General features: G+C 41.2%; 3 protein-coding genes across 30 annotated transcripts in view; all 3 read left to right on the top strand.

The window, feature by feature from the left end:
• Positions 1-14,220, top strand: part of LOC103390856 (protocadherin gamma-C5-like) — a 130,303-nt gene that overhangs the window by 63,386 nt on the left and 52,697 nt on the right. For 2 of the 28 annotated variants that reach the window (XM_025063441.1, XM_025063428.1), the window contains exons 1-2: positions 1,044-1,176; positions 1,215-3,637. The exons of 22 other annotated variants lie outside the window; for them this stretch is intronic. In XM_025063441.1, coding sequence (XP_024919209.1) covers positions 1,253-3,637 — 2,385 coding nt within the window. In that variant the 5' untranslated portion in view covers positions 1,044-1,176; positions 1,215-1,252. Of the gene's footprint in view, positions 199-1,043; positions 1,177-1,214; positions 3,638-4,343; positions 7,119-14,220 lie in introns of those variants that run through there. 4 more of the 28 variants (XM_025063437.1, XM_025063447.1, XM_025063429.1 and 1 more) reach the window with 3 other exon arrangements.
• The window catches only part of LOC107989571 (protocadherin beta-16-like), a 65,334-nt gene that overhangs the window by 29,402 nt on the left and 21,712 nt on the right, over positions 1-14,220 (top strand). The window lies entirely within an intron of this gene.
• Positions 7,128-10,808, top strand: LOC112488243 (protocadherin gamma-A2-like). The gene is made up of 2 exons (XM_025063465.1): positions 7,128-10,165; positions 10,243-10,808. Exons 1-2 carry the CDS (start codon positions 7,847-7,849, stop codon positions 10,306-10,308), a joined length of 2,385 nt encoding a protein of 794 aa, XP_024919233.1. The 5' UTR covers positions 7,128-7,846; the 3' UTR covers positions 10,309-10,808.

Raw genomic sequence — 14,220 nt, 5'->3', positions numbered from 1 at the left:
GACACTTTGGGAACAGGAACTATTCCTCACATGTACAAGTACGACATGTGCAGAACAACTGACTCCAGAAAGAGTAACCTTAAGATCGACGGATCCGTCAGTCAGAATGTGTTAATAATGGACCCCAGTTCTACAGGGACGATGCAGAGGATACAGAGTGAAAAGAGCATCCTGGATGAACTAGACTCTCCTCTAGAGGTTTGTCAGAAATAATGTTTGTTGTCTTTTATGACTAAGTTTTGTAATCGCGAAATTCTTGTTCATGAGGTTTAACGTCCAGCTCCAACTTTAAACCATTTTACCATCTAATTATTAATGCATTATTTTTCACCTATCATCTTTACAAAACAAACTAACAAAACAAACAATATATGCCTCTAGTGGCAAATATATGTGAATTAAATGATAACATTTAAGTATTCAAGACAAAATTAAACAGACAGAAAAAAATCTCTCACATTGCTTAATAGTGACCTTTATCTTGACGTAATTTGAAATCCATGTTGTCTAAATTTTGGGTATAAGTTCCATGAGGTTTTCAGGTTACATTTTTTAACCCTTGTATTATTCTTATATTCTTTTACATTGTTTAACTCAGTTTCACTGGTTTTCAATAACCGTTTATGATGGTCCGGTTTGGGATAAGCTTACAACTTCAGCACCTGGGACAGCGACGGTCGCTGTTACGCGTCTCTGCTCTCAGCTGTTATATTTTTTGCTCAGTCGTGTCGTTGAGTTGCTTTCTTTTTTTGAATACATTGTATATTTTCTGTTAGTAGTTGATCATATCTTTATTGTAGAAGTTTTTCGAGGAAAATAAAACAAAATAGAGAATGTTAAACATATACAGCCACTTTCTAAGCGGCAAGTGCCCCTTGGCTGTTCTATCCTTCGACACTTGAGATTTATTATTAAAGACAGTTGGAGGAAATAATGCTTACTGTGTGTAGTTTTGCATGATGAACTCTAAGGGCCGCTGTTGACCATGGGGTTGAGGAAAGTGAGTGGGTGTGGAGGTGCTCCTTTATATATTCAGGACATTGTTCAAAAGGAGACACGAATGCCAGAAACGGCGATACGAATGTTTTCTCACCTTCTTTGTCTCTCTATTTGAATCTTACAATTGTAATACTGACGCTTGACTATTAAGTGGATATATTGTCTGGATATTGTCACATTATTAAGTGGATATATTGTCTGGATATTGTTGTCACATTGTCGACGATCGGTGAGTCCACATTCGGATGGAACAATGGCCGCATATGCGCTGGTCTTCATCTGTTTTTTTCCTATCGGGCAGATATATGGGCAGATCAGCTACACAATACCAGAGGAAATGGCCAAAGGAACTTTAGTCGGTAATATAGCAAATGATTTGGGTTTACAGCCCAAACGTCTGGAGTCGGGAAAAGCTCGCATTTATACCAGAGAGAATGGTGAGTACATCGAGTTGAACAGAGAAAGAGGAATCCTCCTCGTTAAAGACAGGATCGACAGAGAGGCGCTCTGCAAACAGACGACGCCATGCGCTTTGCATTTTCAAATTATTTTAGAGAATCCTATGGAATTTTACACGGTTACCGTCCAGATTACTGACGTCAACGACAATGCACCAAAATTTGAGGAAAGCGAAATTGAATTTAAGATTAGCGAGTCGGCCACCACAGGAGCAAAATTTGTACTGGAAAGAGCTGCGGATCTTGATGTAGGAATTAATGGCCTTAAAAATTATGAGCTTAACCGAGCAGATAATTTTGCTCTGAAAGTTCATAATAACGCGGATGGCAACAAGAACATTGAGATGGTTCTACAAAAACCATTAGACAGAGAGAAAGAGGAGCAGATAGCTCTAGTGTTAACGGCTGTAGATGGAGGAGAGCCACAGATGTCAGGGACCATGTTGATTCGTATTACAGTGTTAGACGCTAATGATAACGCCCCTGTTTTTACTCAGCCCACTTATAAGACCATGGTTACTGAGAATTCACCTAAAGGCACAGTCGTGGCCACTGTTACAGCCACTGATGCAGACCAAGGCTCTAACAGTAAAATTACTTATACAATTACAAACACATTAGATGATGTCCGGAAATTATTTAAAATTAACAAGGAAACTGGAGACGTTATATTAAACGACAACATTGACTTTGAGGAGTCGAAAATATATCAAATTAATGTGCGTGCTAGTGATGAGGGGGGACTCACGGACTCTTGTAAATTAATTGTCGATGTACAAGACATTAATGACAACAAACCTGAAATTAACATAATGTCAAAATCAACTGTAATTTCAGAGGATGCAAAAATTAACACAATCGTCACAATGATTAACATTGAAGATAAAGATTCAGGAGATAATGGCAACGTCCGCTGTTATATTAGCGACCATGTTCCTTTCGTCTTAAAATCATCAACAAACAACTTTTTTAGTTTAGTCACAGACAGTGAGTTAGACAGAGAGTTGGCATCTCAGTATAATATAACAGTGAGCTGCTCTGATGAGGGAGTGCCCTCTCTCTCCAGCAGCGTCACTCTCACCTTACAGATTTCTGATGTTAATGACAACGCACCTGTCTTTGAGAGGAGCTCATATGAGGCCTACATAGTAGAAAACAACACACCAGGTCTGTCTGTATTCACAGTTAAAGCCAGAGACGCAGACTGGAACCAGAATGCTCGTGTGTCTTACATCCTGGAGGACTCCTCTGTTAACGGAGTACCAGTCTCCTCCTATGTGTCTGTCAGTGCTGATAGTGGAGTCATACATGCAGTGCGTTCTTTTGACTATGAACAAATCAAAGATTTTCAGTTTCGTGTCAAAGCTCAGGATGGAGGCTCTCCTCCACTCAGTAGTAATGTGACCGTGAAGATACTGATCCAGGACCAGAACGATAACCCTCCTCAGGTTCTGTACCCAGTCCAGACTGGTGGCTCTGTGGTGGGTGAAATGGTGCCTCGTTCAGCAGATGTGGGCTATCTGGTCTCTAAAGTGGTGGCTGTTGATGTGGACTCTGGACAGAATGCCTGGCTCTCCTATAAACTCCAGAAAGTCCCAGACAGGGCTCTGTTTGAAGTTGGCTTACAGAATGGAGAAATCAGAACTATCCGCCAAGTGACTGATAAAGATCCTGTCAATCAAAAACTGACTGTTATAGTGGAGGACAACGGACAGCCCTCTCGTTCAGCTACAGTCATTGTTAACGTGGCGGTGGCTGACAGTTTCTCTGAAGTACTGTCTGAGTTCACTGACTTTAAACACGACAAGGAGTACAATGACAACCTGACTTTTTACTTAGTGTTGGCTCTGGCTGTAGTTTCCTTCCTCTTCATCACGTGTTTAGTTGTTATTATCTCAGTGAAGATCTACAGATGGAGACAGTCTCGAATCCTCTATCACTCCGGTCTGCCTGTGATTCCATACTTTCCACCAAGCTACTCAGATACATTGGGTACAGGAACTCTCCCCCACGTGTACAATTACGAAGTGTGTAGGACAACAGACTCCAGAAAAAGTGACTGTAAGTTCGGCACACTCGGTCCTCAAAATGTGCTGCTAATGGACACAAGTTCTTCAGGGACGATGCAGCGACTACAGAGCAAAAAGACTATCCTGGATGAGCCAGACTCTCCTCTAGAGGTTAGCATTGGGTTTTTTTTTCATCTCTTCTTGGTAATACGTTTGTGTCTTTTCAGCACCTCTGACAGATACTGATCATGTTATTTGTTGCGTCATTCATCCCAAAGGTCATTATAAGTTAAATAGAAAATCCATAAATACACACTCTGCTACGGTATGGTGTACCTAATACATCACAACTAATGCTTTTTGCTAAATGTTTTTAGGGTTGATGTTTCTCAGTAATACTAGAATGTCTCATTTTACGCATTTTTATACGTCTTAACTTTTTTATTTACTTTGATTTGATATTTTGCTTTCTATTTTTTACGGCATTTCCTTCTCCTTATTTTATAAGATGCATTTATAAGATATTTTGTTTACTGTATATAGCAAAAGTAATCTTCAGAATTAAACAAAATCTTAATATAGTAGACAATGATGATATAGTGGTGAATATTACAAGTTTTCAGTCACAATTTATAGACCAAAAACGGTTATGATTTTATTTGTTAATTCAAAGTTGCTGTATCCTTTTATTTATTTTTATCCGTTTTTGATAAATACACAGTAAACATGAAAAACAATTATTTATCAAATATTCTAACATTTTCCAGTGGACTCACCACCCGCAGGAAGGTTTAGGTATGGTGCAATGTGATTTGGGTGGCGACTGCTTCCCCCGCAACCCGGTAACGGATAAGCGGATGAAAATGGATGGATGGATGGATATTCTAACATTTTGGAAGTTCCTGTGTTTGGGATGTTTATAATGTTGCCATTTTATTTTTGAACACTGTTTGTTTTGCGTTTAATATACTCAGCTTTTGATCCAGAGCCGAGTGGGTAGTTTTTGCAGTTTTATAGTTTGGACTCTTAGGGCCGCTGTTCACCACAGCGTCGACGGCTGACATTGTAGTTGTATCAGCACCTCCCATGTAACACGCCATTACAAAGAACGAGTAAGACGGAGTGAAAGGGGCTTACGATGATGCGGATATTTTAAAACGAGACAATCTTTGAAAACATATTTTGCTGTGTCGACGTGGAATTATTTTTTTTAACAGTCGAATTGGATATAAAACCATTGGACATCACGCGAGCAATCGGAAAGACAATGATTGGGCAAGTACTTCTGCTCGGGCCTCTCCTCTTTGTTGTCACTGTAGTCGCTCAGGTCAGCTACACGATTCCAGAGGAAAAGGCCAAAGGCTCTTTAGTGGGTAATATCGCACATGATTTAGGATTGTCGACCAAACGTCTGGTATCTGGCAAAGCTCGAATTTTCACTCGAGGCAGTGACGAGTATGTGGAGTTAAACAGAGAAAGAGGAGTCCTCCTGGTGAAAGGCAGGATCGACAGGGAGGCGCTGTGCAAAAAGACGACGCCGTGCGCATTAGATTTTCAAATTATTTTAGAAAATCCTATGGAATTTTACACGGTGACTGTGCAGATCACAGACATCAATGATAACGCACCGACTTTTGACAAAAGTGAAATGAAATTTAAGATAAGCGAGGCGGCGCTCACAGGAGCTAAATTTGTCTTAGAGAGAGCTGGTGATCTTGATGTTGGTGTCAATGATCTTAAAACCTATGAATTAAAACCTACAGATAATTTTGCTCTGAAAGTGCATAATAACGCTGATGGTAATAGAAATATTGAGATGGTGCTGCAGAAGCCTTTAGACAGAGAAAAACAGGAGGAGATGTCCCTCGTGTTAACGGCTGTAGATGGAGGAGATCCGCCGATGTCAGGAACAATGATGATTCTTATTACAGTTTTAGACGCAAACGATAACGCCCCCGTTTTTACACAGTCTACATATCGAACTACAGTTACAGAGAATTCACCTAAAGGCACAGTCGTGGCCACTGTTACAGCCACCGATGCAGATCAAGGCTCTAACAGTAAAATAAAATATTCAATAACAAACACATTAGACAACGTTAGGAATATTTTTAAGGTTAACGATGAAACAGGAATGATCAGTGTAACTGGAAATATTGATTTTGAGGAGTCTAGAAATTATCAAATTAATATACTGGCGAGCGATGAGGGAGGATTTACAGATTCCTGCAAGGTAGTGGTGGAAGTTCAAGATAAAAATGATAACAGACCTGAAATTAACATCATGTCAAAGTCAAACGTTGTTTCAGAGGACGTTAAATCAGATACAATTGTTACAATGATCAATATCGAGGATAAAGACTTTGGAGAAAACGGAAAAGTTCAATGCTTTATTAGCGACCATGTTCCATTTCATTTAAAATCATCAACGAATAATTTCTATAGTTTAGTCACAGACAGTGAGTTAGACAGAGAGAGAGCCTCTGAGTACAATATAACAGTGAGCTGCTCTGATGAGGGAGTGCCCTCTCTCTCCAGCAGCGTCACCCTCACCTTACAGATTTCTGATGTTAATGACAACGCACCTGTCTTTGAGAGGAGCTCATATGAGGCCTACATAGTAGAAAACAACACACCAGGTCTGTCTGTATTCACAGTTAAAGCCAGAGACGCAGACTGGAACCAGAATGCTCGTGTGTCTTACATCCTGGAGGACTCCTCTGTTAACGGAGTACCAGTCTCCTCCTATGTGTCTGTCAGTGCTGATAGTGGAGTCATACATGCAGTGCGTTCTTTTGACTATGAACAAATCAAAGATTTTCAGTTTCGTGTCAAAGCTCAGGATGGAGGCTCTCCTCCACTCAGTAGTAATGTGACCGTGAAGATACTGATCCAGGACCAGAACGATAACCCTCCTCAGGTTCTGTACCCAGTCCAGACTGGTGGCTCTGTGGTGGGTGAAATGGTGCCTCGTTCAGCAGATGTGGGCTATCTGGTCTCTAAAGTGGTGGCTGTTGATGTGGACTCTGGACAGAATGCCTGGCTCTCCTATAAACTCCAGAAAGTCCCAGACAGGGCTCTGTTTGAAGTTGGCTTACAGAATGGAGAAATCAGAACTATCCGCCAAGTGACTGATAAAGATCCTGTCAATCAAAAACTGACTGTTATAGTGGAGGACAACGGACAGCCCTCTCGTTCAGCTACAGTCATTGTTAACGTGGCGGTGGCTGACAGTTTCTCTGAAGTACTGTCTGAGGTCCCTGACTTTAAACACGACAAGGAGTACAATGACAACCTGACTTTTTACTTAGTGTTGGCTCTGGCTGTAGTTTCCTTCCTCTTCATCACCTGTTTAGTTGTTATTATCTCAGTGAAGATCTACAGATGGAGACAGTCTCGAATCCTGTATCACTCCGGTCTGCCTGTGATTCCATATTATCCACCACGTTACTCTGATACAATGGGGACCGGAACTCTACCACATGTGCAAAATTACGAAGTCTACCGGACGACTGACTCCAGAAAGAGTGACTTTCAGTTCGGCAAGGCTGGTAGTCAGAATGTCTTGTTTATGGATCCCTGTTGTACAGATACAATCCAGCGGAAACTAAATGAAAAGAGTATCCTAGATGAGCCTGACTCTCCTGTTGAGGTAAGAACTTGAATAATAGATCATTTTATATTTTCTTATATGACGTGTCGCGGAATTCTGAAGAATCTTGTATAAAACATATGTCCAGGTTATTTTCTCAGTTTGAGAAGTGATTTGTTTTCAGCACCATGGACAGCACGCGTCCAGGTCATTTTGAAGCAGCGTTGAAAGTTGTTTTTTTATGGTTACATAACTTTTTTTTTTCCACAAGCTGTATCTTGAAAATTCATGTGGGCTTGCATTTGTGTCCAACGGTTGTGTTTTAGAAAAAACTATATTTTTATTGTTATTGCTACTCAAGTGGTTTTATTCATTAAAAATAATACCATTACTTATTATTTTTGCTTTTTTTTAATTAAAACAAATTTAAACTAATATGGAGACCTCATATTGGATTTTACTTTATATAAATAGTCTCTTTAGGAACACAGTCACTTGCAGTTTCGTATTTTGCACTCTTAGCGACGCTGTTGACCAGTGTGTGGTAGTATAGTTGCAGTCATCAGCTGCACCTCCCATATTGTTAACATCAGTGGGAAGCGGACACGACACTTTACACAGTCTGAGGCACAACGGACGACACGAACGAAGGATTTGGAAATATAACAATTCACCTTTTTCTCATATTTTCGGGGTTTTTCGACCTGCACTGTGAGCTATACGACGCTGTTTTTTGTGGATTATCTTATTGTTTCCATTGTGATGATAGAATAGCGTTAAACGAAACAATGACACGGCAAGTACCATTGTTCCTCTTGATGCTCTCTCTCCGCTGCGTGGTTGGGCAGGTCAGCTATTCTATTCCCGAAGAAATGTCCAAAGGCTCCGTGGTAGGAAACATCGCAAAAGATTTAGGTGTCGATGTAAAACGACTGAAAACGGGGAAAGCTCGCTTGCATGTTGGAAACAGCGCTGAATACATTGAGCTGGATAGAGAGAAAGGCCTCCTTCTCATCAAAGAAAAAATAGACAGAGAGTCTTTATGCAAGCAGACGACTCCCTGTGCTGTACATTTTCAGATAATAATGGAGAGCCCCATTGAGTTCTATCGCGTTACGGTGGAAATAATAGATATAAACGACAACGCGCCGACATTTAAAAGGAATAGCATGTTCTTTGAAATCAGTGAATCTGCTGTAAAAGGGGCCAAATTCGCATTAGAGAAGGCATCCGACTATGATGTTGGTGTAAATGGACTCAATCGCTACACCCTTAACCCGACAGATAACTTCATTTTAAAACACAGTGACAACCTAGGTGGAGAAAAAGGGATCGAGATGGTCCTGGAAAAACCTCTTGATCGTGAAAGACAAGAGCATCTGACATTAACACTCACTGCTTTCGATGGAGGTGACCCTCAGCTATCAGGAACAACACAAATTCACATAACTGTATTAGATGTTAATGACAATGCTCCCGTGTTTACACAAGCGATATATAAAGTAACACTTCAGGAAAACACGCCAAAGACAACCTTGCTTCTGACGGTCACGGCTACAGACAGTGACCACGGAATAAATGCTTTATTAACATACTCGTTGTCAAGTAACACTGAGGAAATACTGAGTTTATTTGAAATAAATGCTACGAGTGGTCAAGTGCGTTTGATTGGAGAATTAGATTACGAATCATCAAGGCATTATCAGCTGCAGGTGAAAGCCAGAGATCAAGGTGGTCTAACCGACACATGTAATATTATGTTTGACATTAGTGATGTAAACGATAATCCTCCCGTAATAGATTTAATGTCAACCACAAAGTCCATTCCAGAAGACTCTGTAGTACACACAGTTGTTTCCGTGATGAACGTGCGTGACGCGGATTCGAATAGTAACGGAGTGGTTCAGTGTTTTCTGAGTGACAGTGTGCCACTCGTTATTGAAAATACTTCAAATGGCTTCTACAGCATACTTACTAAGACTGAGTTAGACAGAGAGTTAGCATCGCAGTATAATATAACGGTGAGCTGCTCTGATGAGGGAGTGCCCTCTCTCTCCAGCAGCGTCACTCTCACCTTACAGATTTCTGATGTTAATGACAACGCACCTGTCTTTGAGAGGAGCTCATATGAGGCCTACATAGTAGAAAACAACACACCAGGTCTGTCTGTATTCACAGTTAAAGCCAGAGACGCAGACTGGAACCAGAATGCTCGTGTGTCTTACATCCTGGAGGACTCCTCTGTTAACGGAGTACCAGTCTCCTCCTATGTGTCTGTCAGTGCTGATAGTGGAGTCATACATGCAGTGCGTTCTTTTGACTATGAACAAATCAAAGATTTTCAGTTTCGTGTCAAAGCTCAGGATGGAGGCTCTCCTCCACTCAGTAGTAATGTGACCGTGAAGATACTGATCCAGGACCAGAACGATAACCCTCCTCAGGTTCTGTACCCAGTCCAGACTGGTGGCTCTGTGGTGGGTGAAATGGTGCCTCGTTCAGCAGATGTGGGCTATCTGGTCTCTAAAGTCTCTGGACAGAATGCCTGGGTCTCCTATAAACTCCAGAAAGTCCCAGACAGGGCTCTGTTTGAAGTTGGCTTACAGAATGGAGAAATCAGAACTATCCGCCAAGTGACTGATAAAGATCCTGTCAATCAAAAACTGACTGTTATAGTGGAGGACAACGGACAGCCCTCTCGTTCAGCTACAGTCATTGTTAACGTGGCGGTGGCTGACAGTTTCTCTGAAGTACTGTCTGAGTTCACTGACTTTAAACACGACAAGGAGTACAATGACAACCTGACTTTTTACTTAGTGTTGGCTCTGGCTGTAGTTTCCTTCCTCTTCATCACGTGTTTAGTTGTTATTATCTCAGTGAAGATCTACAGATGGAGACAGTCTCGGATCCTGTATCACTCCGGTCTGCCTGTGATTCCATATTATCCACCACGTTACTCTGATACAATGGGGACAGGGACTCTCCCTCATGTCTTCAACTATGAGGTGTGCAGGACCACAGATTCCAGAAGAAGTGACTTTAAATATGGCCAACCTGGTACTGAAAACGTGTTGATAATGGACCCCAGTTCGACAGCCACGATGCAGCGGATTCAGAGAAATACGGCCAACCTGGCAGTGAGAACACGCTGATAATGGACCATAGTTCAACTGGATCAATGCAGCACATACAACATGAAAAGAACCTCCTGGATCAACCAGACTCTCTTCTAGAGGTTAGACTGTGTTTATAAGATAACAGTGTTTATAAAGTATTGGTTTGTTTTTCTATTTATTTAAATATTTGATGCACATCCCATCGTTGGTGTTAGAGACAGTGAGCTGAACAAGAATGCATAGTTGTTTAAAATAATGTCTTGTGTTTAAGCAGTAATTTACAACACTTGATTTTTTTAAAAACACATCACTAAAACCACCACCACCAAAAACATCAACAAACAAAATAAATAAAAAATTGATATAATAATAATACTAATAATAATAATAATAATAATAATATACGTTACACATATTCCAGCCAGTGCTGTTTGTTTTTTTAAACACTAAGGGCCGCTGTTGGCCAGAGTGTGGCAGTCTTTGATAGGATTCGAAGCTGTACCTCCCCCAGATTGTTACAGACAATAAAATCCAATCCGTTCCTCTGCATGTCGTCAAACAGTACGTGTTCAGGGACCTAACAAGCTGCTATTTTCACCTAGAATTCCCGGGCTTCTTGTGTCTATTTAAAGGATATTCCTCTGGATTATATTCATATCCTATTAATTTGGGGAAACAACTTCAAAATGGTTACATGGCAAGTACTATTCTTCATGTTGGCTTTGTATGTGAACACGGTGTTTGGTCAGGTCAGCTACTCGATTCCGGAGGAAATGGAGAAAGGTTCTTTAGTTGGTAATGTCGCTCAGGATTTAGGTTTGGATGCTAAAAGGTTGAAATCGGGTAAATCTCGAATTACTTCGGGAGACAACGTCGAATATATCGGGTTAAACAGAGAGAAGGGAGCTCTGCTTGTTCAAGAGCGAATAGACAGAGAGATGCTTTGTGGGGAAACAACGCCCTGTGCGTTACATTTACAGCTGATTCTGGAAAATCCTATGGAATTATTTCGCATAACAATAGAAATCACGGATATAAATGACAACGCTCCCAGCTTCGCATCGAGTGACAAACGTTTTGAAATCAGTGAGTCCGCCATTGTCGGCTCTAAATTTGTCCTAGACAAAGCAATAGATGCAGACATAGGTGAAAACGGTCTCCAGAGCTACTCGCTAAAACCAACAAACAATTTTGTATTGCAAATGAAAGATCAAGCTGACGGCAGTAAAAAGGTAGAAATGGTTTTACAGAAGCCACTGGATCGAGAGCATCAGGCTCAGTTATCTCTGTTACTAACTGCCTTAGATGGTGGCCAGCCACGTATGTCAGGCACAATGCAGATCATTGTTAATGTGTTAGACGCAAATGACAACGCACCGGTATTCACTAAATCAGTGTACAAGGCCACGATCACAGAGAATTCACCAAAAGGAACCAGTGTTATTACTGTCAGTGCATCAGACAAAGATGGAGGCTCTAACGGGGAAATTACATACATGATTTCAAACAGCAAACATCGCTTGTCTGATCTCTTTAATATTAATAGAAATTCAGGTGAGCTTACATTGATAGGTGAAATTGATTATGAAAAAACAAAGCTATACCAAATTGACATTGAGGCTCTAGATAATGGTGGACTCTCTGATTCCAGTAAGATCATTGTTGATGTCATTGATGTCAATGACAACAGTCCTCAGTTGAAAATACTCTCTAAACCAGGCTGAACCGAACACTGTAGTCACAATGATTAATATACAAGATCCAGACTCCGGTGAAAATGGGAGAGTTCAGTGTTTAATAAGTGATAAAATCCCATTCATGCTAAAATCGACTTCAAATAATTTCTATAGTTTAGTGACAGACAGTGAGTTAGACAGAGAGAAAACGTCTGAGTATAATATAACAGTGAGCTGCTCTGATGAGGGAGTGCCCTCTCTCTCCAGCAGCGTCACTCTCACCTTACAGATTTCTGATGTTAATGACAACGCACCTGTCTTTGAGAGGAGCTCATATGAGGCCTACATAGTAGAAAACAACACACCAGGTCTGTCTGTATTCACAGTTAAAGCCAGAGACGCAGACTGGAACCAGAATGCTCGTGTGTCTTACATCCTGGAGGACTCCTCTGTTAACGGAGTACCAGTCTCCTCCTATGTGTCTGTCAGTGCTGATAGTGGAGTCATACATGCAGTGCGTTCTTTTGACTATGAACAAATCAAAGATTTTCAGTTTCGTGTCAAAGCTCAGGATGGAGGCTCTCCTCCACTCAGTAGTAATGTGACCGTGAAGATACTGATCCAGGACCAGAACGATAACCCTCCTCAGGTTCTGTACCCAGTCCAGACTGGTGGCTCTGTGGTGGGTGAAATGGTGCCTCGTTCAGCAGATGTGGGCTATCTGGTCTCTAAAGTGGTGGCTGTTGATGTGGACTCTGGACAGAATGCCTGGCTCTCCTATAAACTCCAGAAAGTCCCAGACAGGGCTCTGTTTGAAGTTGGCTTACAGAATGGAGAAATCAGAACTATCCGCCAAGTGACTGATAAAGATCCTGTCAATCAAAAACTGACTGTTATAGTGGAGGACAACGGACAGCCCTCTCGTTCAGCTACAGTCATTGTTAACGTGGCGGTGGCTGACAGTTTCTCTGAAGTACTGTCTGAGTTCACTGACTTTAAACACGACAAGGAGTACAATGACAACCTGACTTTTTACTTAGTGTTGGCTCTGGCTGTAGTTTCCTTCCTCTTCATCACGTGTTTAGTTGTTATTATCTCAGTGAAGATCTACAGATGGAGACAGTCTCGAATCCTGTATCACTCCGGTCTGCCTGTGATTCCATATTATCCACCACGTTATTCGGATACAATGGGGACAGGGACTCTCCCCCATGTCTTCAACTATGAGGTGTGCAGGACAACTGATTCCAGAAGAAGTGACTTTAAATACGGCCAACCTGGCAGTGAAAACATGTTGATAATGGATCCCACTTTGTCAGGGACGATGCAGCGGATCCTGAGTGAAAAGAACATCCTGGATGAACCAGACTCACCTCTAGAGGTTGGTCACTGAGGTTAATCTGTGCTGTTTATCACTGTAAAATGTCGTTTACCTTCATATTCAAATCGCAAATGTGAATGAAGAAAAAATACGATCAGCACCATGGACAGCGGTCTAGTTGGACTACGTCATGCTTCAGTGCTTAATGTTTTCATTTGTTTCATATAATTTTGCTTCAGGCTCTAAGCAGGAATATACTATATAAGGATTGTATCAGAGGAGTGTTTCTGCTTTTGTGTTTTCATTTTATCCCAATTAAATTTTAATTTTCGTGGTCAAACATGATGAAACAAAATCTAAATAATAATTATAGGTACAGAAAAATAGCATTATAATGTTTTTTCTAGTAATAATAAAAATACTTATGGTGATTATGATAAAACCAATTACAATAATTACTATTATAACATGCAGCAGTGGTCTTAGTTGCACTGAAAGTAAAAATTCTCACACCTGCTGTTCTGCGTATTGAACAGACGGGACCGCTGTTGGCCAGAGTGTGGCAGTCTTTGATCGTACTGGAAGCTGTACCTCCCCCAGACTGTGAGAGACAATAAAATAGACTCCAACCCTCTGCATTCGGTTTATAAAAACACGCTCATGGACGTGGGAAGTTCGAGTGTTTGCCACAAGGGTCTTGGAATTCTTTCGTTCATTTAATGGATATTTGTATGGATTATATTTTCGCACGAATGAAAGGAAACAGCATCAAAATCATGAGAGGGCAAGTACTATTGTTCGTGCTGGTTCTGTGTCTCGACACGGTGTTTGGTCAGGTCAGCTACTCGATTCCGGAGGAAATGGAGAAAGGTTCTTTAGTTGGTAATGTCGCTCAGGATCTAGGTTTAAATGCTAAAAGGTTGAAATCGGGTAAAGCCCGTATTGCTTCGGGAGACGGCATAGAATATATCGGGTTAAACAGAGAGAGGGGAGCTCTCCTCGTTCAAGAGCCAATAGACAGAGAGATGCTTTGTAGGGAACCAACGCCCTCC

The sequence above is a fragment of the Cynoglossus semilaevis genome, chromosome 15 (assembly GCF_000523025.1).
Source record: "Cynoglossus semilaevis isolate Cse_v1.0 chromosome 15, Cse_v1.0, whole genome shotgun sequence".
Taxonomy (NCBI): domain Eukaryota; kingdom Metazoa; phylum Chordata; class Actinopteri; order Pleuronectiformes; family Cynoglossidae; genus Cynoglossus; species Cynoglossus semilaevis.
Note: the sequence above shows the minus strand (reverse complement) of the source record. Positions and strands in the feature narration are given on the sequence as shown.